At 47.4% G+C, this 26,500-nt stretch overlaps 1 protein-coding gene across 1 annotated transcript in view; it reads right to left on the reverse strand.

Annotated features, from left to right (window-relative positions):
* Positions 1-26,500, reverse strand: part of LOC121724846 (LIM domain containing preferred translocation partner in lipoma) — a 150,991-nt gene that overhangs the window by 11,469 nt on the left and 113,022 nt on the right. Inside the window, 2 exon segments of the mRNA XM_042111722.1 lie at positions 16,021-16,068; positions 16,071-16,192. Coding sequence (XP_041967656.1) covers positions 16,021-16,068; positions 16,071-16,192 — 170 coding nt within the window.

Consider the following 26,500-nt stretch of genomic DNA (forward strand, 5'->3'; position numbering starts at 1 on the left):
CCCCCTTCCCATGCTGCAGACAGAGCAATGAGCAGCACAGCACAGCACAGCACAGCAGAGCAAAAGCACGCCATCCCTTGCTCACAGGACACCCCAGCATCTTCTTAGATTGATCACACAAACACGTCTGGGTCAGTATGCTTCTCTCCTCTTCAATGGCAACATTGAGAGAGAGAGAGAGAGAGAGAGAGAGAGAGAGAGAGAGAGAGAGAGAGAGAGAGAGAGAGAGAGAGACTAAGAGAGGGGAAAAAACATGAGCTGCCACTGTGTCTTACCGAGGCTTTTCGCTGACGTCAAAGCACTTTGATTTACTGGGCATGGATTTGCACACCAGTAATAACTTTCAAAGATGGTTTAGGAAAATCCCCATAACCACTTCCAATGGCCTACTCTCTCCTCGGCAAGGCAGAGGCAGTGATCCCACCCGCCACTAGAGGGCACTCTGAGTCTGTGCATGGCCGCGCTTCTCCTTCTGCCCCGCCACTCTCAAAATGGGATGTGCTCAAGCACATGTATTTCATTTTTTCTGCCTCATACATTTCTCTAAGTGTTTGCCCAGAAGGCTAAACAAACGTCTAGGCAGATGAGGTAGAGAGGAATATGGGTCAGACCAGGCTCGCTCTAAACTGTGGGGGTTAAACATGAGTGTGTTAAACTCAGCAGTGGCCTCTCCAACTACCACTCCTGTGTGGCCTTTCTCCACTTCACACACAAGGTGATGTCCAGGTCTAGGGCCCCGTGGCCTCGCCTGTGGGCTTTTCAGGGCATCATCTTTCTCCACTTACAAACAATGGCAATGCTGGGACAATGCTGTCCGTCTCAAACTAATGTCACAAGGGCAAATGAAACCACTATTCAGAGAAGAGAGAGAGAGAGAGAGAGAGAGAGAGAGAGAGAGAGAGAGAGAGAGAGAGGGGCAAAAGATCAGAAGACGTATCCTACAGTGACCAATAATCCTCTCTATCTGCACACTCTTAATCAAAGTGCTAAGTAAATACTAACACATCTACGTGTTCTCTGCAGCATAGCCTCACATTTAATCACTGATAAAAACCACAGAGATATTTACACTGAGAGAGAGTGAAAGATGCAGAGAGAGAGATATACAGAGAGAGAGATACAGAGAGAGAGAGAGAGAGAGAGAGAGAGAGAGAGAGATAGAGAGAGAGAGAGAGATGGAAAGCTATATGTAATGCATATGTAAAAATGAACATTACAATACATTTTTACAACACTGAATGTTGCCTTTGATAGCATTGAATTCATTTTGCATGGGACTCAGTTGGGAGGGCTTATGGGCATATGCATCAGTTTCCCCCAAACTTTGGCAAAAGTAGCATACAGATATGATATCTGTGCCACGCCATTATTCATTCATACTGAAATACGGTACTCTCGTTTTTTTTATTCTTAGACCAGGAGGAGCTTTGGATTGAGCAGCTACTGTGTGTGAGACAGACTGATGATCTGTGAGCAAACTCCTCCTTAACGAGGGCCAAGTCACTTAGGCCATACCGCAGCCAGATCTTTAACACGTTGCAGGATTCTTTCAGCATGAGGTTAAGCCTCGAGCGTGGAGCCTGGCCAAGGAGAAAGCGAGCCGGAGTGACCGGTGCCCCTGAAAGGGAGTCTAAAGGTTAAAAGTCACTGCCGCCGCACTAAAAGGTTAATCGTTCACTGAGGAAGTGGTGGTACACCTGCTGTTAGCTATTAAGGCTGTCTATTTTAAAACCATCGCCCCGCGTCGAACCCCCACACACTTTCCTCGTATTTTTTCTCTCCCCCTCTCAAACACACACACACACACACACACACACACACACACACACACACACACACACACACACACAAACAAACACAGACACACACACACACACACACAAACAAACACAGACACACACAAACACACACACACACACACACACACACACACACACACACACACACACACACACATAAACACACACACACACTTCCCCGTGTACTCGTAGCCAGCCTTTTAATGGTTTTGTTTTCAACGTTCTAAAGCCAACAGTGGTGGAGGGAGGTCTTGGCTTTGGAGCAGGGGGGGGTGGAGAGTAGGCTTACGGGAGAAAGCACTGCAGCGCTAGCCTGGAGGCCCACAGGGGGAATCCACTGCATATGAGGAGGACATAACACACACACTTAGGGGTCAAACACTACATGAGAATACAAGCCCAATTGAATGTGTGTGAGTGTGTGTGTGCGCATTTATGGCAGGTATATGTGTGTGTGTGTGTGTGAGAACTTCTCTATCAGTGTGTATTATGTCCGTATATGTGTGTACTATGTGTGTACTGTATATGTGTGTTTTACGTATGTGCATGTGTGTGTGGGTGTGTGTGTTAAGGGATGCCTGTTGCACCAGACTGCCCTCCCCTCCTGCCCATCCTACCCACCCTGCTCTCCCATCCAGGTGGCATGGGCCCCAGCCTGCCTGCCCTTGCCCACCCTGCCCTGGGCACCCGCCCAGCGAGACAGACCGCCCTCCCTCCACCCTGATATCAGAGCTCCGAGCACTTGAGTAGATGAGAGAGCACCGACGGGCCGAGTCTCTGATAGGCCGCTCCTGCCCTGTGTGCACTGCTGTGTGGAGCTGACCGCTGACCGCTAACACAACACCCATTCACATGCCACATGCCTCCGGCACAGAGACAGACACCGTGGATAACTACTTCATATGAGGGTCCAGAGGATTAAACAGGGCAGAGGAGAGGGAGAGTGAGGGAGGGAGGGAGAGAGAGAGAGAGCAAAAGTAAAGTATATCAATTAGCACTCCATACAACCCTGGCTGTGAGGATGGTTTCTCCGGTCAGTCTGTAATGAAGTATGTAACTGTAGGTCAGTCTGTAATGAAGTCACTACTGAGTGAAGGGGGGGCATGCGTGGTGTTGGGCTAGTGGTGCTACTGAGTGAAGGGGGGGCATGCGTGGTGTTGGGCTAGTGGTGCTACTGAGTGAAGGGGGGGCATGCGTGGTGTTGGGCTAGTGGTGCTACTGAGTGAAGGGGGGGCATGCGTGGTGTTGGGCTAGTGGTGCTACTGAGTGAAGGGGGGGCATGCGTGGTGTTGGGCTAGTGGTGCTACTGAGTGAAGGGGGGGCATGCGTGGTGTTGGGCTAGTGGTGCTACTGAGTGAAGGGGGGGCATGCGTGGTGTTGGGCTAGTGGTGCTACTGAGTGAAGGGGGGGCATGCGTGGTGTTGGGCTAGTGGTGCTACTGAGTGAAGGGGGGGCATGCGTGGTGTTGGGCTAGTGGTGCTACTGGTGTTTCATTTAAAGGGAAGAGACAGAGAGACGGGGAGATATGATCATTTTTTCTAAATATAGACAGACACAACTATGATGCATAACCGGTCTCGCTGGCAGCATCTCAGACAGCCTAGGAGTTAGGCGTTCACAGATCGGGCCCTGAGCTGGCTAAGACTTGGGCCTGTTCCGCTCAAGAACCAGAGCCTGCCTGTCTCTCTGCGGCCTGCAGAGGGGCCGCTCTGACGACCTTGAGAGAGGCGATGAGAGGAGAGCGAAGGCCTTTAAATCAGCTCAGAGGGGCCGGCGCAGCGCCGAGTGTTGCTGGAGTGGGCCGAGATTAGTGGGGCAAAGATGGACGTGGCCAGATGTGGTGGGGGGCAATGGGTATGGTGTGGGGGCAAATGGGGACGAGGTGGGGTGGGGGTGGGGGGGCACATGGAGTCATGTGGGGGCACATGGGAACCTGTTCACTCCGGTTTCAAAGCTACTGCCCCCCTCAGCTAAGCCCGCTTTAGGACTAAAGAGCAGCAAGTGCCGAGCGGTCGTGTGCAGGGGATGGCACCATGCCAACGCCGTCTGTGTTTCGTCTCGCTGATAGGCCTGTTTTATTTTCGATGCGCCCGTCTTGTTCCGAGAACCCTAATTATCTCACGGGTGCGGCCCACTTGGCCAACGTTCTGCCCAGCCCCAGCACGTGGTCGAGGTCAGTCGTATGTCTGACGTTGCGAAAGAGTCCCTGCAAAGAGGAGTGGAATGGAGAGGAGGAGGAGGAGAGGAGAGGAGAAGAGAGGAGAAAAGGAGAGGGAGAGAAAAGGAGAGGAGAGGAAAGATGAGAAGAGAGGAAGGGAGAGGAGAGGAGAGGAGGAGAGAGGAGAGGACAGGAAGGGAGGAGAGGAGAAGAGAGGAAAGGAGGAAAGAGGAGAAGAGGGGAGAGGAGAGGAGAGGAGGAGAGGGGAGGAGAGGAGAGGAGAGGGGAGGAGAGGAGAGGAGAGGAGGAGAGGAGGAGAGGAGAGGAGAGGAGAGGGGAGGAGAGGAAAGGAGGAAAGAGGAGAAGAGGGGAGAGGAAGGGAAAGGAGAGGAGGAGGAGAGAAGGTGAGATGAGAGGAGAGGAGAGGAAAGGAAAGGAGGAGAGGAAAGGAGAGGAGGAGAAAAGAGTTGAAAGGAAAGGAAAGGAAAGGAGAGGAGAAGGGCGAGATTTCAGTGATTCTCCAGGCTCCCTCGGTCGGCCAGTCCGGCTGTATCAGCTAACCCACCCGCCTGCACTCCAGCCCGCCTGCCTGTGTTAAATTCAGCTCCGCAGCAGAATGTGACCCCTCTGGACATGCAGGTCTGACTGGCTCTCCAGTTACAGAGGCGAACTGACAATGACCGCCGCAGTGGCTCACGCGCACAGCATGACTTAGAGTGACACTCGCTCAGGGTCAGCTTCAGGTCACACTCCTATTTATTTGATTTTTTATTTCTTTACCCCCCACCCCCTTTTTTGGCTTGCCCCTGAATCCAGGAAGAGAGAAAATGTATGGTTAAACGAGAGAGAGAAAACACAAGGAAGGGAGAAATGCTGCTGACAGATCAGGTGCCAAAATGGACACACATTCAAGTTCCCCTCTCTCATGACAAATCAGTCTAGCACTCTGCATGACGAAATTGGCAAATTCCTCTTCAACTGGCAGATGCACCAAATAAGACTGTAGACTGTAAACAGCATGCACGCAAATGCACAACGCACACACACATACACACACACACATTTTCCTCCTAGTCTGGCTGAAGATCCACAGTGGAGAACTGCAACCCAGTTCAGACAAGTGCTGTCTAATTGGGTCTCTCCTTTGAGGAATCGACGCGAGTTAATCGTGTCTGCGTATACAGAACTCAATTAGATCTCCGCGAAGCCTTTTCACACGGATATAAATATTTCAGGGTGCAGTCAGCAGAATACCTACAGTAAGCACCGGCTTCTACCTTTCACCATGCTCAACCTGGCCTCTCACAGCACAGCACAGCACTGCACACACAAATCAACCACTCAAGAAAATCTAACAAATCAACACCAGGCATCGTCCACACTTGTCAACGCCAATCAGTCACTTCCCTCATACGGCCAATGCACTCAGCTTCTGTGACCAGATGTGTACAAGCTGCGGACTACTGTCCAGGTGGTCACTAACACCAGCAGATGTAGCCCAGCACTACCTGCAGAGTCCCCCACTAGGAGGAAGGCTGGGAGCCCTGGCTGCAAGGATGGCTCACCGGACAGTCTGTAATGAAACGGTGCGGGCCAGCTGAGTGAAGGGGGGGGGGGGGGGGGGCATGCGTGGGGGCTAGTGGTGCTACTGTGTGTCATTTAAAGGCTTGGGAAGAGACAGACGGGGCGTGTATGCACTGGGTCCATTAAGAATTAGCTTGCTTGTTTGTAACTAAATTCCATCACATTGACAGCGCTGGGCCCCCAGGAGAGGAAAGACTGCCCCCCCCCCCCCCCCCCCCCCCCCCCCTTCCGCAAACACACATACACTCCAATCCCCCCCATCCCAAAACCCCAATGAAACCCCTCAAGAGGAGCCAGCGAAAATGCCTGTGAGAATGTGGGCACGGCTCTGTGGAGGACATTCATCACCGGCAGCTCCTGCTGCAGTTGGCCCTGCGCCCGGAGCCTTGGGCATCTCTGGGGTGTGCCACCCCAGGAAATGTGCCTTCACCAACCTGGAACCCAGCCCGCAGACTGCCGAGGATGTAACATTCATTCGTCAACACACACACTCGGGCCAGTGCTGACTGTCGCAAAAATAAAAATAAATAAATAAATAAACAAATAAACAAACAAACAGAATGGGGAGACACCACATGTGTTGCACATTTTGCTATAAAATTGTTTTTAGTGCCATCTGAATTGCCATGGTGTCTTGCAGCGCTTTTGATTAGAACTTTCCGAGGATTGCTGCGGCACTGAGCGGGGGGGGGGGGGTGGGGGTGCTTTCAGGAGAAGATAATCAAGTTTGAATTATTTTCGTTTAGTTATGTCTCATCTCATAATTACAAACTGACTTCATTCTTTTTTTGTGTGTGGGTTTTTTTTGACACCGGATCATTCAGGGTGATTACTCAAGGTATTTTTAAAGCCTGGTCTGACACGGCTTTCCAGGTTTGCCACTCTTCAGTGATGTCTCTGCAGCACGAGGTTGAGGATATTGCCCTGTCATGGAAATTTATATCAGCAATTCTGGCCACACTGCCTGTAAGTGCTGCATCTGAAAATTAACAACATGACAAATAGCTCGCTGTGAAGTCACAGGCGACGTCGAGGACTAGTCTGCACAAAATGAGAATTTTCTCTGCAATACTTTTAAACTGGGGGGGGGCACACAGTGGGAGGGCATAAAAGCTTTCATATCTCCCGACCAATCAACAGGACAGAACACCTTGATTGACAGGGTCATGTCCAATAAACCTAGGGTTCTAAAAGAAAGAGATCATTCTTAAATAACACACTAAAAATATATATATATTTTTTTATCAACGGCATTAGATTAAAGCAAGCAATTAGTGCAATAATGCCTAATCTTCATCACCTTGGTGACCTACATGTTTCTTTGTGAAGGGACTCTGATAAGTGATGACATAAGGATGAATCAGTCATATCTCGGAAGCCCTGCAGTAAAACGCTGCTTTGACACAGTTCTGAGTTGTCATTCTTGGCCTCTGTGACCTCCTATCTATGTCTGCTGTTAGAGGTGAGATGCACAGAGGGAGAAACTAATCACCTATGATTTAATGACTGCCACAGAACAAAGGTGGATAGAGGGCTTTGTCATACCGGCACCACCACCACCACCACTGGCGCCGCTCTGTGCCTCACTCTCTTATCTCAAACACCCTCACACCCGGTCCAGCAGGTTTGACTTGATCTGAATAATTAGACCAGTGAAAGAGATATGTCTGCGTTAGCAGGTGGTGGCATTAAATGGGCCCCAATTAAGATAAATGATGATCTCCAGTAGGCAATTAGGCGTCCCAACTGGGCCTGTGGCAGCTTCCTGGCAGGGCAGAGGTGCAGCGGCGGGCGGGCGGGTATGAGCGAGCGAGTGAAAAGAGAGGGAACCAACAACATGCCACCTCCTTTTTTTTTTTTTTTTTTTAAATGTAATTAACCTCAGCGACATTGAGGCACGCTGGGGGGGAGGCTGCTTCAAACGAGATGAGCTATCGCAACAGGCAGACCAGGCAGGGCCGCGCTCAAAGCCCTGCTGTGGTGGCACGTATGCATGGACACAAAGAGATCTGAAGGGGAAAAAAAGGTGTTGACAGATTAAAAGCTTATTAATACGATACAATTTCGTAAAAAAAAAAAAAAAAAAAAAATAACAAGCTAAGGTCAGGTTAAAATAAGGAATAAGGCCTTTAGCAGCACATAGAATTCAGTGGACTTTGGCCTAACGCTGATCTTTTTGTCTGCTGCACAGTGGAGGATCTTTGGTGGAGCAGCAGCCCACTTAATGCATTTTTTGAAAACACGGTTCTCTGGGAAATGGCACAACTCCGGGGGGTTGGGAGGGGCCCTTTATGTGTTGTGACAGCCCATCACATGTCTTCATGTGTTACTCCGCTCTCCCATCCTGCCCCGTGTGCGTCGGTGGCTGAGGAAAAAAGCCTCCGTCGCCGCCTGAGAGCATTGTATCAGCCAGGGTAGGCAGGACGCAGGGCACAGAGGGGAGGGGGGCTGGGGAGGCCGTTTTGCAAGTTGATAAATACGGATAACAGTTTGTGACATAAGCTCCCGCCGAGGGGCCCTTGACCATGGAGCAGAAGGAAAAGGCTCCTACATTACTCTCGACCCAAAACGAATTTTGTGTTCCTAAATATTTATGCAGAGGGGTAAACACATGTCAAAGCTGATCTTTCACTGGCGGATGTAGCCGAGAGCCGTGGCGTGTGCTCTGACGCATGTCTCCTCGCCCCGCAACCCTCCTATGCGTTGCGATTTGCATCATCCTTGGGACAGAACTGCGAGGTAGAATGCATTCAAATGCACTGGCCGCCCGGCTGCGCGCATGGACAACTGTGACTCCTTCGCCCAACACGTTAAGAGTGTGTTGTGCTCTAATTCTGTCGGCACACTTGATGAGATGGCCCTAAGGTGTTTGAGAATTTGCATGGACACAAGCACAATGACTGAATGATGTTGTGACACTTTCTAAGTGACAATGATGCTCCACTACTTTCTCTTACACTTCAGTAAGTATGCAAGCTCTGTTTGATCTTACATAAACACATGTGCACTAACTCTGACAAAGGAAGAAAACAAAACAAAACGGAAACGCTATCCCAACAACAGACGTGCTGCCCCTTGAGTTTTTGAAGTTCTTAAGTGCTCCGGCTGTTGTTTACGTCTTAGTGCTACTCAAGTCACTGAACATTTCAGCATGTCTGGCCTTAATCACTTTCTCACACATTACAGTGATGTTGTGTGGGGATGGTGGGCTACCAGTCTCCCCTCTCAACAGTCACTGTCTCTGAAAAGGACCTGCCCCTAATCTGGCCCCGATCCGGCCCCAATCTGCAATAGATCAGACATGCATCCGTTTTGCACCTACCATCATTCCCCTAGCTGTCTGCCAACTAATGGTGCGACACTTCCTTCAATTCTCAGAGGTGGAGCTTCCTTTTCCTCAACGTTTCACGCCACTGTGGCACGTGGCAAAGCCTCATCAGAGTGTCAAAAGCTAATCACACTTCCTCACAAAACCCCAGAGGTGCCAAGCTTCCCCTAGCCACTGCAAGCCTTCTGCCTGCCCTCGAAACTTCTCCACTGTGCAGACTATTTTAACTAAGGATTATATAAGGCCTCTCCACAAATCAACTCCGTAATGATTCCACATAACAGATGCCCACTCTCGTTGTTTTTCACTTCAAAGGATTGACTCTAAACACTTTAACTGTCAAGGGTTATCATAAATCCCCCAACCGGGTCAACCTTTGACCTATTCTTCTTGGAGAACTAATGGACAGAGAAGCCTCCATCGCTGTTTGAAAACATCCGACTGTCGACAGGATTAGCATATGAGGGCGTGTAGCCAGATGTCCGTACGCAAGCCAGCCTCCATCAACAATGAGGAGGGGTCTACGGATGGATCCATGAGGCACCCCCAGGCTGCGAGGCAGGGCTGATAAAACAATAGCAGGCCCTGCTGATGTCACAGTAACACGATTAGAGGGCACTTCATGCAAAATGGGGATTAATTGAGCGGTTGAGGAGTTTATCTCCATTGCAGCATCGTCAAAGAGATGCCGATAAGTGTGGGGTGGAGAGGAGCCAAGGGAAGCCCAGAGCACAATGGGCCATTATAACCATGTCCAGTGCTGTTTGTGGGTCAATCAGGCGACTGGGGCTCGGAGAAAGATGCACATCGATAGGCGCCACACAAAAAGCGGGGGAAGCAGATGAAGGTGATAACACCCGGGCAGAGGATAGTTCCTGTCCATTACTGAAAGGAACAAATTATATCAAAGGGTGGCTGTTAACAACCACACACAGTAAGGCCATCAGGAAACGCTTTATGACACGAGCAGCCGACCGTTCCACAGTGCATGCAAACTACCTCTGCCTAGTTAAATGACCAAACTTTCCTGATAGGAAACATAAATATTACTGGATTGCAAAGGCACAATCAACATTCAGTTAAGTAAGCTGGGTTTTCTGTTTGCATGATATATATTCAGCAAACAGATTTAACGTCTGTGGAGCATAAAGCTTCTGGTTGAGAAGGGCTGAACGCTGTCAGTGTGGTTGCCGAGCACTGAGTGCCAGCTGAAAATGCCTAGTGAAGTGCAGTCAAAACAAAGGGTGGTGCACTTTCAGAGCAATTGCTTAAAACACACACACTGTGTCCATGACAGAGCCACTTACATCTCCGGCACTCTCACTGACAGAAGCCTCGCAGCGGTTCTGCGCGCATGCGAGGCAAGCGGGCAGGGAGGGAGGGACGGTTATGCTCTCTGGGGATGGATGAGCAGACTAACGCCTGGGAGCTGGAGAAGCAGGGACTGCCAGCAGGAAGGACACCCTGTCCTGGGAGCTCGTATGTGGAGCGCGCTGGAGCCAAGATCTGCATTTCACAAGCCCTGCAATGACAGCCTGCTGCACTAACAGAGACCTATAAACACGCAGCTGAGATTAGAGAAGGCTGACCTATAAACGTGACTTAACCGTCATATCTTTCATACCACATGTCTAAAATAGTTTTAATAATGCCTAAGAATAATGAACATGTATTGCCACTAAATAGTAAATATGTAATACCACAACAATAGTGGAATTGACCTGTCGCTAAGCGCCACCCTTAGAACGCTGATGAGCCAATGACAGTCCAGCCTCAACAGGACTCGGACATCAGCTCGGACAACTCCATAGGAAACAACAGGGAGCAGGCATAAAATGGCAAATTAAAGGGACACCAGGCAAGCCTGATGCTTTTTCTCCCCCTCGCTCGGTCTGAAGCTCTTTTCCTTTTCTTTGCATCTTCTGTCAAGAGGTTTTCGCTGCTTCTTCGCCGGCTCTGTCATTATACACACGTTTGCAACAATCTAGCGTTTTGTTAGCCTGCCTCTGTGCTGTAAACTGATCCTGCTTCGGTCGGCGGGTACGATACACTGAACTTGCAAGTGGGATATTCTTCTTACAGGCAGTAGGGGCGGGCGAGAGAGCCTTCATTCGCCCCATAATGAGTCATTTAACTATATACCGACTTACGAAAATGAGTAATTAACACAAAAACGTTGCCTGGTGTCCCTTTAATGGTTTTTTATGGAGTGAGACGGAATCAGTAATTTGGTGCAAGCATGATCCAGAGAGATGCTTTTGTAGAGAGATGCTATCAGAGAGCTGGGGCACAGATAAATAAATCAGAAAACATGGTGTCATTTCGTGTTTTTGAAGCTCTGAAGAGATTCCTAGACCGACTCAGAACCTCATTTCAAGTCTGCCCATCCCCCCCCCCTCCCCCCCCCCCCCCTCCCCGGCCTCCATCACTAGGGAGCGGCACGTCTCAGCAGAGACTGAAGTCTCACGTTCCTCCTCTAATCGTACAGAGGCGGGTGACCCTGAGGATGGGAATAAAAGAAGGAGAATTACTTTCATTAAGAAATTCAGATTTCTCCCCCATCCTTTTGATCTTGTGCCAGAAGAACAGTTATGCTGATGAAATGCATAAATAAAGTTCTTAAATTATCCTGGCCGTCTTAGCCGGCGCTGCATGAAGATCCAACTTGGAAAACTTCCAGAAAAGACAGCCACAATCACACTGAGTGCAGTGGGAGGAAGTTGATTTAGGAGATGGCCACAGAGGCTGATGCAATATCATATGGCTTTTTTTATGCCTACCTGGGCACTGGCATTCCCCAAACCAAAGAGGCTGGATAGGACAGAGGAGCTTGGATTTCACAGATATGACCTGGATATGTTTAATAGGCAACATAAAACAGGAAGCACGCTTTATTCTTGTTATGAATAACCAAATCAGTTTTTTATTCACTAAAAATGAGTTATTTTAATCAATCAATCAATGTAATTATACTGGTGCTACATACATCTACTGTGTCTACCCTAGATAAAATATGTGTGAAAAAGTAACAGACTGCGCAACAAGATCATATCAGCAACCATTTGTGACAAGATCATATCAGCAACCATTTGTGAACTGCCTTTCACTAAAGGGCCTAAATGTCCCTCCCTGCAACCAAGAGTCGACCAAACTCCCTCTTCAAGCACTTCAGTGCACAATGCGGCAGTGACAGGTGATGCGCTAGGCTATGGGAAGTATTTCTGAGATTGATGGGCCATCCCTGGAGGGCAGGAGGTTCTTGAAAGAGCAGCTTGCCAACAAGGACTAAAGACAATGCCAGTTTACCCAGGGAAAGACGGGAGTCACGGAGAACTAAGAGAAACCATGTAGCATGACTAGAGTAAAACCTGGAGAGCGGCAAAAGAATATAGTATAATGTATAATGTTACTGTTTCTGCACTACAATGGTACTGTTACCACACTGCACATATATTATTCTTACTACCGGTACTCTTATAATGTTACTGCTAGTACATTGCACTTATCTGTACATGTTGTTCATACAGTGATCATACTACAGTACATAACCATATTTATTCTGCTCGTATAAGGTAACTGCTAATACAATGCACCTATTTATATTTAATTTATATTACTGTAAACCACCTTCTGTAAACCAACTGTATACTACTGTCTACACTGCACTATATTTCTTGTCCTGTCTATGCACCACCTGTCTATATTTTGTATATCACATTGCACTTTTCTGCTTTTTTGCACTCTGGTTAGACGCAAACTGCATTTTGTTGCCTTTGTACTTGTACTCTGCACAATGAAAATCAAGTTGAATCTAATCTAAAAGAAGCATCACAGATAGTTAAACATGAAGGCCAATCGACACTGAGGAAAACATCCACAAAATGAACTAATTACTGAGGCATAAAATATGCATTATTGGTTCTCAGAAATTCTCAAATTCTCATTCATGCAGTTATTATTAGAAGTCATTTTATGCAAACCCAGACATACTAATGCAGAAACTGTTTTGTGTGGCTTGACTATGGTCAAGTAAAAGGAGAAGCTGATTTCCATAGTGCTAATATGAGTATGAGAACGGCGCTGATGGGGGAAGGCGATGAGAACGACAGAGGAAGTCCTGCGGAGCTCCCAGGCCAATAATAAAACAGAACGTGATGCAACACTGTGCAGTCAGAGGAATTTCGTTTGAGTCGCAAGGGGGGATATGTACACAGAATCGAGTGCTCTGTGCGCGTGCGCACACACACACACATATACACAGGCGCGCACACACACACACACACACATATACACAGGCGCACACACACACGCACGCACTCACTCTCACACACACACACACACACACACACACACACACACACACACACACACACATATACACAGGCGCGCACACACACGCACGCACGCACTCACTCTCACACACACACACACACACACACACACACACACACACACACACACACACACACACACACACACACACAGAGTCACGCACACACACACGCACACACACACACTATTTTCTGCTGCATGAGAGGAGAGCACAGTGGGGTGTCTGCGCTCTGAAGCAGGTGGATGGCGGTGACTACGAGCTTCTCCACATGTGCTCCAACAGGCCACGGGGGCTCTGGCCATCCCTCTGTCCTCTGAGCAAGAAGGACGTTGTTGTCCTCGTGCCACTCTGTCGGGAGGCTGACTGGACGAGGGAACATGCCCCTCGCGTCACCCTGGTGTGAGGTCATGTCACCTGTCCCTCTCACACCTTGCTGTTGATGTACAGTGGTCAGCCTGTGTGGCAGACTTAAAATGCATTGAAACAAAAAAGCAGACAAATAAAGTGCCTGTCTCAGGTACACATGGAACAAATCCATTGAGAATGTTTTCAGATACAACTAATTTGATGTACAAACCCATGTTTGAAGCATACTTGGTTTTAAAGGTGAAAGACTTGTTGCCAAAAAGAGCTCCTCTTAGCCAGGTGTGAGAGCGAAGAGGAGTGGAAATTGCTACTTCAGGCCATGCTGACCTCTGGCTTTTAGCTTGACCTTACCTTTATTGCCAGAAGGTCAAGCTGACATGTCAGAAGAATGACAGAAATAAAAAAGGGTATTGCACGCTTCTGAAGTTCCCAACCTTGTTGACTCCCGTAAAAGAAGGTTCCACATTCTTACAGGAACTGTCAACTGTTTCCCTTTTTCTGGGCGGATTCTTTGATTGAAAAAAAATAAGGGAATTTTCAAAGGATAATTCTGACAATGAAAGAAGGAAGAGAGAGAGAGAGAGAGGGAGAGAAAGGAAGGGAGAGGAGAGGAGGGGAGAGATGGAGGGGGAGCTTATTTGCTTTTACAATCTACAAAGGAAAGTAATCCGATCCGGCATTCTAATGTGATTTTAATACTTGCTTGTGATTCATCTGTGTCTGTGGGCTTATCAGATGTACCTCTTGATGAGGGTGATGCTTTGCACTCAATCCTTTTGCATGCCCGGCCACTGTCTGTCTGATCTTTCCACCGCTGGATTTAACGGCCACGCAAACAAGTGTGAAAGCACTGCAGCACTTCCCAGTGACGGATCACGGGCAGCGATAACGAACATCATACAAGAGGATTGATGCCTGTGTAAAATCTTGAAAGAATAATCTCTCACGCTCCCGTGCCACAGTGCTGCAGAGCTACAGTTGCTTTGCATTGGGAATCAAGCAGAAGCTTGTTGAAAACAAGTCTGCTGAAAATAAGTCTGTTGAAAAGAAGTCTGTTGAAAATAAGTCCTTCCAGTCCTTTGGGTTCTGGGAACTGAGTGAATTCAATTGCAACAATAGAAAAGGTATAAGCTGAAGAGTATGGACCTGTAGCTGTATGCAATAGCTATATGTAGAGCTGAGTACTATTGACAAAAAAGTCACAGGGCCGTTTCCCGAAGGAGACCGAATGAAAAGGAGACCGAATAAAATCACACAGGACTGTAGATAACAGGCTGTGCCACTTGAGCAGACGCAAACGTTAAAGATGTAAGAGGCAGTGGCTCAGTATTCAGGCTAACATATGTTGCCCATGTACTGTACAGTACATCCGCGGAGGAGTCAAAGTGTTGAGCAATTACACTGTGGCTACGTGACAAGCTTGCTGTTTTTCACCTCCCAGGCTGAGGAGTGGGTTCATTTGCTTGATTTGGTGCCTGTTTAATGTCTATGGGAATGAAGGTCAATGGGGTCAGGCTCATTGCAGAACATATGGGGTGATGTGCCTCAGTGTTTTTGTGCTGTGCTTCAGTGGATGACAGTGTGCTTCTTCTTCAATGCTGTGCGGTGTGTGGTCACCTTTGTATGCTTGTCATTTCTTTTGAATACATCAATATATATAATGATATTACCAAAATATAATATCAATCGGTCATGGTCAAACTAATTCATTATAAAATGAGATGCAACAGAGCAGAAATTATTGCCTACATTCCCGAGGGTTAATATAGCAAGTATGAGTCAGTGAATAAAGACAGAATGCAGTCTGAATGTAGCATAAATGTCTGCAGTGTGTGAGTCTGTATTACTGTGCTTTGTAGATTGACCATATGCTCATACTTAGTACACTGCACTAATTGAGAACATTTGTATTCTCAGAGTGCCTTGTAGGTGTATCTAACAGAAACTATATTCAGTGTGCATTATATCTGGGCATAACAGTATCCATATTCTATGAGTGTACATTGCAATGGATAACACCACAGAACTGTACATATGTAAGTATGCATTTCAATAGAGTTTGTAAAATGTACAACACATTTTTACAAAAGAGTGTATGAATGTCCAGGTTCTGTGAATGTGCATTACATAAGTGTACTAGGTACATAGAATATCCATATTCCGCAAATTTACATTAGAGAAGTGTTTGAGTATGTCCATGTTCTGTGAATGTACATTAGAGAAGTGCATGAGAGTGTCCATGTTCTATGAATGTACATTAGAGAAGTGTTTGAGTGTGTCCATGTTCTGTGAATGTACATTAGATAAGTGTATGAGTGTGTCCATATTCTGTGAATGCACATTAAAGAAGTTATGAGTGTGTCCATGTTATGTGAATGCACATTAAAGAAGTGTATGAGTGTGTCCATGTTTTGTGAATGCACATTAGAGAAATGCAGGGCTGTTTGCTTACTATGTAGCAGGGCTCGCAGTAGGCCTTCTTGTCCACGGCGTAGAAGGGGCTTGGCCACGCAGCTTGGCGGTGCAGGTCATGCAGACAAAGCAGTCCACGTGGAACACCTGGTCCATGGCAGTGCAGCCGGTGCCCTCGCCCACCACATTCTCACCGCAGCTGGCACAGCGACCTGTGGACAAAGGGGGCACAAGGCGTGGGCACATCTTAATGTTGCATTACCACTTCTCCTTTACAGTAATTTCCTGTGTATTAGCCGCATTGTGTGTAAGCTGCAGGACAGTGTTTTATGCAGATTAAAACAAACAAACAAACAAACAAACAAACAAACATATTAATACCATATTAACTGCACCGTGTATTAACCTCATAGCTGAAGAATACTGCTGCAAGCACAATACAGAAAAGGCATGGAGAGGCTGTAGCACTCTGACCAGGCATGTCTATCATCTTATTATCTTTTTTAATTTTTACTCAGCCTAAATAGCCTAATATATATAAATTACAAATACCATTAACAAAATATTATTATTACTATGGTAAACTTATTTATTCATTTTCTATTTATTCTTTTCACTCTAGTTGTTTTAATGATTGTCAATGTGTCAAGTCAAGTCAAGTCAGTTTTATTTTTAAAGCGCATTTAACATGCACATAGTGCAACCCAAAGCGCTCGAAGCGTGTCGTGTCTGAGATGCTGTCTGTACATCTGTCTTGTATATCTGGTGAGCCAAAGAAAAAATTCCACCATGATGGACATTAATATAAAGATTTATTCTATTCTATCTATTCTATTCTATTCTATGGTGAATATCCATTCAGTGTGAATGAGGTGGTGGAGAATGAAGGAGTGAGTGTTCCAGCACCACTTCAGGTGTGTTTGACCAGCCTCAGCCTATCTTAACACCTCCCACCTCTTTGAGTGCCCCTGCCGTCTCTCATCAGATAATCATCAAGGATGAGATTAGACTCATCTTCCAGCCACTGCCAGCAGTCAAATTAAACCTTTAATATGTAAAATTGGGAGGCAAATCAAATTAAGAGAATATGACACCTTCTAAAGTTAGGTTGTTCCGATCGGGGGAATTCACCCCTTTTTCTCTTTTTCCCCCATTTCCCCCTGCTTTTAAAACAGGGTAAAGTGATTGCCTGCCTACAATAGCAGAAATCAGAGGCATCTATAAGGTCAATCCCTTAATGCGGCGCAAAGAGATTTTTCTCCTCTGGCCATAAGCGGCCACTGATCAATCTGTGTTGAAATAAACATCAGCTCCACTCTGACCTTGCATTCAATCATCTGCTACTGAAGAGCCACCTCTGAGGTCAAACTGCTTAACCAGGGGGCACAGCCAGCACACAGCTCTGTAGGAAGAGCTCTATACGGTATACAGACACAGAAATGATATAAAGGAGGTTCACGGAGCAACTCTATGCCATTATTACCCCCCTACCTCTGGCTTACTTTGAAAAAGAACACTCGCACGGAGTTAACTTGTCTCTTCGTAAGCCTAATCCTTCTACAGTATATACCAGACGGATAAGGCCAGGATTAAATCACGACAATGCAGACCCTAAAATAAAGTAAGCGAGAGATAGAGAGGCTCTGCAAACCATATACATCTCAAAAAGTGTTACATGGTTGACATTGCTTGAAGTAAAAAGTCTATTTGCGATAAAAGAGGAACTTGGAAGACGAGGTCTGTCTTTGTGTTAGGGGGCAACTGAGCCGATTCTATTGCACCAAAAAAGAGCTGATTGCATACTTTTGGACACGGCATTTGGATATCTTTAATTGAGTTGAAGATAGCTTTAATTGAGTTTAAGATGTCTCCAACTCAATGCAAAGATATCTTCAATCCAGTTAATGACAGCAGCAATTTAATTAGCAGTATCTAGCCATAATAGGGTTTAGAAAGATATCTTACGAGTGTTTTTTCTTTTTTACACATCTAAGGCCAGATAGAATCTTGCTAAAAGAGTGAGAGATGAGAGAGAGAGAGAGAGAGAGAGAGAGAGAGAGAGAGAGAGAGATGTGAGAGAGAGAGAGAGAGAGAGAGAGAGAGAGAGAGAAATATGCGATATTGTGAATTCATTTAAGTTTGGTTCTGTAGCTCCTCTTTCTTTTGTGCTCTTTTCCTTTCCTTTCCTTTTCGGACGTGTTTAAGAGAGTTTTAGTGATGATTGACTTCTTGTCAACTCCGGCGTCTGCAGTTCAAGCGGCTCCCAGACTAAAGAGGCACGGAACAGCTAACCGCAGAGAAAATATCAGACGCTCTCCTGCTCCTTGTCTGCTATCTGTCTGAGCCATCAACAAAAACAGTCAAAAATTGCACATTGCATCTGATCTGCTATCAAAGAAGACAGGAGAAGAATATCTCTCTGGCTTGCTGTTGCATCTACAGGATTCACACAGCTCGTGTCCTACGCGGCAAACGAGAGTGTAATGGGTCAGACTTGTCCGTAGCGGGTCAGACTAGAACACCCTGGACCCCTCTCACAACTGGGCCCCCCAGTCCCACCAATTTCCCACCATTTTTTTTTCTGTTTCTTTTGTCAACAGATCAATCATGAGTTCAGTGAGCATCTCAAAAAAAAACCCTGAAACTTTCATGTATTCTAGATTTATCCACACATAAAGTGAATTGTTTTAATCTTGATGATTGAGGCTTACAGCTCATTGAGATGCACCTGTAGTGCAGTTTTAGCAGAATTACCCATCAGCCCTCACAATGCATCACTAATCTGAGTTATGAAGACAAAGAGGGCATTCTGTAGCTAAATGGGACTGTCAACGTGTACAGCGTGTCCAGAACCGTCACAGAGTCCGAGTCATCTGAGGTCTCCGCCACACTGGTGGGGAACAGATACCACTGTGACACTGTGTGCAAAAGGTGAAGTGGGACTGGACATATCACGTAGGGGAGACAGAGCATACTGCGGCATTACAGGGGAAAACAACAGTGAGATCAATATTAACAGAATTAAAAATATATATATATATATATATCAGCTGATAAAATTCTTAAACAACATAACCCTTAGATGTCTCACTCTTAGATCTCATTGCCTTTCTAGCACTGTGTTTAAACAGCTGCATTAAAACGCTTGTCAATTTTAATGTCTTTACTTGGCAGATGCCCTAAATCTTGGGTGACACTCTGTGCACTGCACACGCACGCACACACACACACACACACACACGCACGCAGACACTCACACACACGCGCGCACGCACAATCACACACACACACACACCACAATTGGATGCCCTGTGCACGCACCTGCATGCACACACACACACACACACACACACACACACACACACACACACACACAAACATACAAAGACATTTGCCCACACAAAGTAACACATATGCACACACCACACCACACACACAAATACACACAAAAGGAGTGATCTTGTTTCATCTTATTTCCAGCACTCATGCGCTCGTTCATTACGCGGCGTGTTGTCACCGGCTGAGGAGCGTCTCACCGGCAAGCACACAGCTGCACGCTGAGCCTCAGATTAAACAGCGGCACGCATCCGCCCCGCCCGCCCAGCCCCGCCATGCGTTACGAGACGACACGTTACCGCCCAGCGCGCTGCGGCACGGCACTCTGTTGCTGCTGCTGCGTCGGTGCCGGCACATCACATCCCATCTCCAGGGGAAAGATGTGTGGGTGTCAATGGTATCACAGGCAGAGGTAATCACTTCAGAGGGGGGTGGGGGAGGGGGGGTGGATGTAGGGCGGTGTTAAGGAGCCAGGGGTGAGAGCCTATTAGTGGACATCCTAAGCGGAGAGGAAGAGCCAGCCAAACAGCTCCTCTCCCAGGAGCCCTGGAGAGCGCGGAGGAAAAAGCTCTCGGAAATCCTCCTTCCTCCCGGCAGTACTGTGATCACCGCAGCCCCTCAGGAGAGCAGCTTATTAGTACGTGCTTGTGTGTGTGTGTGTGTGTGTGTGTGTGTGTTCCTGTGAAAGTGTAATGTTCCACTGTGCAACTGTAAGGCCAAATGAAAGGGCACACCTCTCTGTAGTTCAATAGTGAGAATACACTGTACTGTAAGGGCTGTTCTGTGAGAGCCCATAGGGCATTGCTCAGTACAGTATTCATTTTCACACAGTGCCCTCCTGGCCACGTGCGGGGGCACAGGAACAGGCAACACAGGCCTGGTCAGCATGTCTAGCATGTTTCACCCTTCACACAGTTGTGGGATGGCACCCTGTAACTGACAGCCAAAGTATGCCCTCAGCTGCACATGCTCAGCTCCACCATGTGGCCTGCTATATGAGCCATGATGGTGCGTATGGTCTATTAGTGCAGGTGCTATTAAGCATGTGTGCCTGTGTGTGTGGTGAGTGAATGGCCAAGTGTATATGTGTGTGCCTATGTGTGTGTGTGTGTGTGTGTGTGTGTGTGTGTGGTGGGGGGGGGGGGGTGTATGCACGTGTGTGTGTGTGTTCATATGTGCGTTAGTGGGTGTTTGTGTGTCTGTGCATAAAGTATGTGTGTGTGCGAGCAATATGTGCGTGACTGTGTGTGTGTGTGTGTGTGTGTGTGTGTGTGTGTGTGTGTGTGTGTGCGCGCGTGTACAGTTTGCGTGTGTGTGTATGGCATATGTGTGTGAGTGTGTGTGTGCACGTGTGTGTGCATACAGTACTGTATGTGTGTGTGTGTGTGTGTGAGTGAATTTGGTTGGGTGCCCCTGTCCAGTGTTTCTCTCCTGCGGCATAAAGTTATCACTGTGGGTCGTGACATTCCCACAGGCGCTGGCTGACATTTCTGCCAGAAGTGGATCCCGCTCAGCAGGGGGAAGGGCGGGGGGGGCATGCATACACCCCTGCTCCCCGAGCGTGTTACGCAAGCAACTAAAACACACCACAGACACGCGCACACACACATACATGCACGCTCAAATTCACATACACACACACATCCTTAAATCTAAATGCCCCTGCAGACTTCTTACATAAAGTACAGTCATTCCCATTCATAGGATGCTAAGGATGTCGTAAGTTTACGGCGTCCTTGAGAAACGCTCTTTCAGGATTCACTGTTTGGCTACTCTTTGATGCACGTTAAACACTTTTTTTTTCTTCCAAAGCCCGAGCTTGAAAATGTTCATCGATCTGCTTTTGAGTAGTGAGCATGCTGGACTACTAAACTACTGGCTACTTCACCATTTCACAGAGAAGTGGTCCATCTCGGGATACAGTGTTATTGTTTAGTATGGGGAAGAGAGTGTATTGTCTGAGTTTGAAATAATACATTTTTGATGAATTATTAACCGCACCTGTGAACAAAGGGCCTTGTAAACACCAATTCTTCAAGCAAGCAATTCTTCAAAGCTCCCACCTCAACGTGGGCCGCTCTCTCTCCAGGTTTGGAGAATCAAGGCATCAAACATTTTAGAAACTTACAAACTTTTCCAAATGACATAGATTTCACTCGGGTCACCGTCACCCATCAGCTGACCTTACGGATCCAGGTCTGAGTGAAACAGGATTGAGCACAATGCTGCCGAAGATGCCAGTGTTAGTGTCCGGAAAGACAGGGGCGAAGAGAGAGAGAAAGAGAGAGAGAAAGAAAGAGAGAGAGAGAGAGAGAGAGAGAGAGAGAGAGAGAGAGAGAAAGAAAGAGAGAGAGAGAGAGAGAGAGAGAGAGAGAGAGAGAGAGAGAGAGAGAGAGAGAGAGAGAGAGAGAGAGAGAGAGAGAGAGAGGTGGGAAAGGGCTCTGGAGAGGGTCCGACGCACTGGGAGCTGAATGCATTTCTTAAAAATGGCGACTTCAAATGAGTCCTTTGAAAAAAGAGAAGAGGAAGAAGAAAAGACAGCAAAATGGGTAGAAGTGGAGGAGTTCATTTACACTTTACACACTTTAGTTCCCCCTTTATTCATTCGCCAATCCTCAGAAGTGTCTACGCTCTCGCTCTCTTTCTCTCTCTCTTGCTCTCTCTCTCTCTCTCTCTCTCTTCACATCCATGTTCACCATGAGAAAAGAAAAAAGGAATCAGAAAAAAAGAAGAAGAAGAAAGAAAACAGCACTCGTTCTGAAAGCGAGCTGGAGGAGGCTTAGAATGGTTAGGCACTTTAATTGGATAAAAGGAAAAGATTAAAGAGCTCTCGACTCCGTTCCATAAATAATTGATTTCTAATGTATTGCAGTGGCAGAGCGACGCCCGTTGTTTGGCGATGGAGGATGTTTTGAGTGGCAGAACGCCTCGGATTTTCGCGCGCAGTCTGTCTCGCTGTCTTTGTCTTCTCGTGCTGCGATACGGAGGCCGCTTGAAAGGCGACGAGAGCAGGCGCGTGCCTCTCCGATTTGATCTTACGTCGCCGGAAATCAAAGATCACGCGTGTAAAAGACAGAACCCAAAAAAAAAAACTTTTTTCATTATTTCCGTATGTTGTGAGAGGCCAAACTTTTCACACTTGGGCGAGAAGGAAGACACGTCTCCATATTGAGCGAGCGAGAGCACAGACCGTTTCACAGTATTAGAAAACAAAGACACATCACTCCATTGTATGTGCAAACAAATCGGGGAGCCCACAACACATACTTCAGGCCTGTAAGAAGTGTTTTTCCGTGTTGTAAACAAGATCAAATTACAAGCCAGAAATAGTGGCGAGCACGGAGCAAAATGCAACCGCCTCCCAAGGATTCTATTCATCTTGTTTTTCAGGAACAACTGCCACAACAACACAAAAAAAAAGAAAAAAGAAAAAAAAAAAAAAGCGAGAAACAATTCAAAAACATCTGTCTCCATCGCAAACTCAGCTCCCACAAATTATCCTGCTCTGTTTCCCCAGTTTATTACTAAGCAATGTTTTGATACACGGCAAAGAATTTCTATTTTTGCCCCTCCCGTCGCGAGCCGCGGCAGTGTAACATTAATTTGTTGTGACAGGTTTCGAAAGGAGACCAAAAAAAGGTACAAAGTCATACTAAATTGTTTACGCTTAATTATGGCCACAAACAAATAGCATAGGTCACTGAGCGTTTAACAACAGAGATAGAGTCTGTCCAAATGCATTAGGAATATGACTGCCAGCTACCCAATTGCTAGAAGCCCCAATTTGCGAGCAGCTCCTTCCTCTCTTTTTCCTCCCCTTTTCTTTTTTTTTCACTGAACCTTCCCTCTCCTCTCTTTTCATTCTCTCATTCCCCCTTTTTTTCCCCTTGCCTGGCTGCTTGGGCCCATCTCCTTTTAGAGTTTGTTAGGGCTGCATCATCTCCACGCAGCTGTGCACCCCCCCCCACCCCCCACACACACACACACTCCACCCAGCCCCCCCCCCCCCCCAGCCCAGGGCTGCACTCACCATCACAAAGGGAAGAGCCGTCACTGACCACTCTTGATCTCCTACTGGTCCTCTCTCTCTGCCTCTATCTCTCTCTCCTTCTCTCCCTCTCTTCTCTCTGTCTATTCCTCCTCTCTCTCCCTCTTCCTCACACTGTTTTTCTTTACATATATCAACACCCTAACTCTCTCTCTCTCTCTCTGTCCATTTTGGCCACTGTGGACAGGGGACCGGGGTCCACGCCATGAAGCATTAGCGCTCAGCCCATCAGAGCTGCAGGCCAGAGTGAGAGGGGCGGTAGAGGGGGGGTAGTGTGTGTGTGTGTGTGTGTGGGGGGTAGTTAGGGGGGGTAGAGGAGGAGGTGGTGGAGGAGGGTATGGGTTACATTTAGAAACAGGTTGGCAGAAGTGACCTGGGCGGGTGCCAGTGCGAGAGAAAAGGGCTGGCGGATGGTGTGAGAGAGACAGAGTGAGAGGAGTGAGAGAAGACAGGAAGAAAGAAAGAAAGAAAGAAAGAAAGAAAGAAAGAAAGAATAAAAGAAAGGAGGAAGAATATGATGTGTTTGTGCTTGTGTGTGTATATGTGTGTGAATGTGTGTTTGTGTGTGTGTGTGTTTGGCATGTTCATTCCTTCCTGGGGTCAAACACTCACTCACGAATGAACTGTAGCACCGTGAGCTTGTGCGTGGCCGCCAGCTCCTCCTCACACGGCATGCAGCTGATCTTGCAAGCCTCAGTGGAGCTGTCTCAACGAGGCACAGTCGCCGCTCAACACTGCACCAGGGGAGGAGGGAGAAACCAGTGTGTGTGTGTGTGTGTGTGTGTGTGTGTGTGTGTGTGTGTGTGCGCGCATGTGTGTGTGTACATGTGTGTGTGTGTATGTATGTGTGTGTGTGTGTATGAGAGAGAAAGAGAGAACTAGAATGAGGGGACTCACTTTGCATGGAACTATCAAAAGAAAAAGAACAAGTTCAAAAAACGAAAAAGAAGGAAAAAAGAAAAAGGAAAGAAAAGCTGACTCTGCCTCAGACAGAGAGAGAGAGATTGAGAGAGAGAGAGAGAGAGAGAGAGAGAGAGAGAGAGAGGAGAGAGAGAGAGAGAGAGAGAGAGAGAGAGATTGAGACAGAGAGAGAGAGATTGAGAGAGAGAGAGAGAGATTGAGAGAGAGAGAGAGAGAGAGAGATTGAGAGAGAGAGTGAGAGAGAGATTGAGACAGAGAGAGAGAGATTGAGACAGAGAGAGAGAGATTGAGAGAAAGCATTTCCACCGTTTCAATGTGCTTCTATGTTTCTGTCTTCTATGCTTTGGCAGCAGTGGTTGTAGTAAACTGCACTGAACTGAACTGAACTGAGAGAGGAGTCGCAGCCAGGCCGCTCATGCCACGCAACATGACGGACATTAAAACTGGAAAGCAGAGGACAGGGACAGCATAGACAGATGGGAGTGTGTGGGGCAGTAGGGGGAGTAGGGGTAAGTAGGGGCAGTATGGGGGTGTATGTAGGGGCAGTAGGGGTGTGTAGGGGCAGTAAGGGGGATGTGTGTAGGGGCAGTAATGGGGATGTGTGTAGGGGCAGTAAGGGGGATGTAGGGGCAGTAGGGGGGATGTGTGTAGGGCCAGTAGGGGGGATGTGTGTAGGGGCAGTAATGGGGATGTGTGTAGGGGCAGTAAGGGGGATGTGTGTAGGGCCAGTAAGGGGTGTGTAGGGGCAGTATGGGGGTGTGTGGGGGCAGCAGGGGGAGTAGGGGTGTGTAGGGGAAATAAGGGGGTGTGTGTAGGGGCAGTAAGGGGGTGTGTATAGGGGCAATAGAGGGGGTGTGTAGGGGCAGTAGGGGTGTGTGTGTAAGGGCAGTAAGGGGTGTGTAGGGGCAATAGGGCTGTGCAGGGGCAGTAAGGGTGTGCAGGGGCAGTAGGGGTGTTTAGGGTAGTAGGGGTGTGCAGGGGAGTAAGGGTGTGCAGGGGCAGTAGGGGTGTTTAGGGTAGTAGGGGTGTGTAGGGCAGTAGGGGTGTGTAGGGCAGTAAGGGTGTGCAGGGGCAGTAAGTGTGTTTAGGGCAGTAAGGGTGTGCAGGGGCAGTAGGGGTGTGTAGGGCAGTAGGGGTGTTTAGGGCAGTAGGGGTGTTTAGGGGAAGCCAAAAAATCTCTGGCTCAGTCCAGGGTGGTTCCATGAGCAGAACTAATGAAGACCTGCGAGCCAAAATACAACCAATCACAGCAGGACAACAAACAAACACACAAAAAAACTTTGTGGGAAACTCAACTCCGTGGCCCAAAATAGTAACAAACAGCAATTAAAAATTCAAGCCCTTGTTAGTTCCAGCCTAATTAATGTGCAGTAATGGCAGGCAGTAGGCAGCGTGCATCGAGCTATTTATTACTGCTCACAGTGCAGCATAATGCACAATATGCACTAAATATCACCTCTTAAAAGCTCACTGGGTAGAAAAAGTCAACCGCGGGTTTAGGAGGCATTCTCCTCTGTTTGAACACACCAAACATACACACATGTCCATAGAGTAGCATTCTGAATATAATCGTGCAGTTTAACATCCAAAAACAAAATAAAGTGTGTGTGTGTGTGTGTGTGTAAAATACAGAGATGGCCATAGCATTATGGATATAAATGTGCAATTTAACACCCAAAAACAAAATAAAACAGAACACAACAGACAAAAAAAAGTCTGTGTCTGTCAGTACCACCCATGAGCCAGTAAAAAGAGGCAGCCATCTCAAGACTGGCAGGACATTACATAAACAACATACAGTATGGTCAGTTTACACTGCACTTAGCCTGTCACCTATCAAATCTACAAGCCCGGCAGCAGCAGTAGTGGCGAGCTTCTTTTCCCAGATCGTTTGCCTCTGTTCTGAGAGCGGGACATAGCAGACATTAGCGATCACAGTGCAGCGCAGGTAGGCAGACAGGCAGGCAGGCAGCGTTTCTCCTAATCCACCTGACACACCTACACGGCAACCAGACACCTGCTGGCCATATAATTCTAATCCAATCAAATCACCGCTCTGATATTATCAATGCACTTGCGCAGCTAAGAGGGATTAAAAAAAGAGGGTGGTGTGTGTGTGTGGGGGGGGGAAATATACTCTGACGGGCAGCAGCAGCAATCCGGGATTTAAAAAAAAAGCTGCCATTTGTTTGTTAACAGGTGCTTCAGCAAAAGA

Source organism: Alosa sapidissima, chromosome 12 (genome assembly GCF_018492685.1).
Source record: "Alosa sapidissima isolate fAloSap1 chromosome 12, fAloSap1.pri, whole genome shotgun sequence".
NCBI lineage: Eukaryota > Metazoa > Chordata > Actinopteri > Clupeiformes > Clupeidae > Alosa > Alosa sapidissima.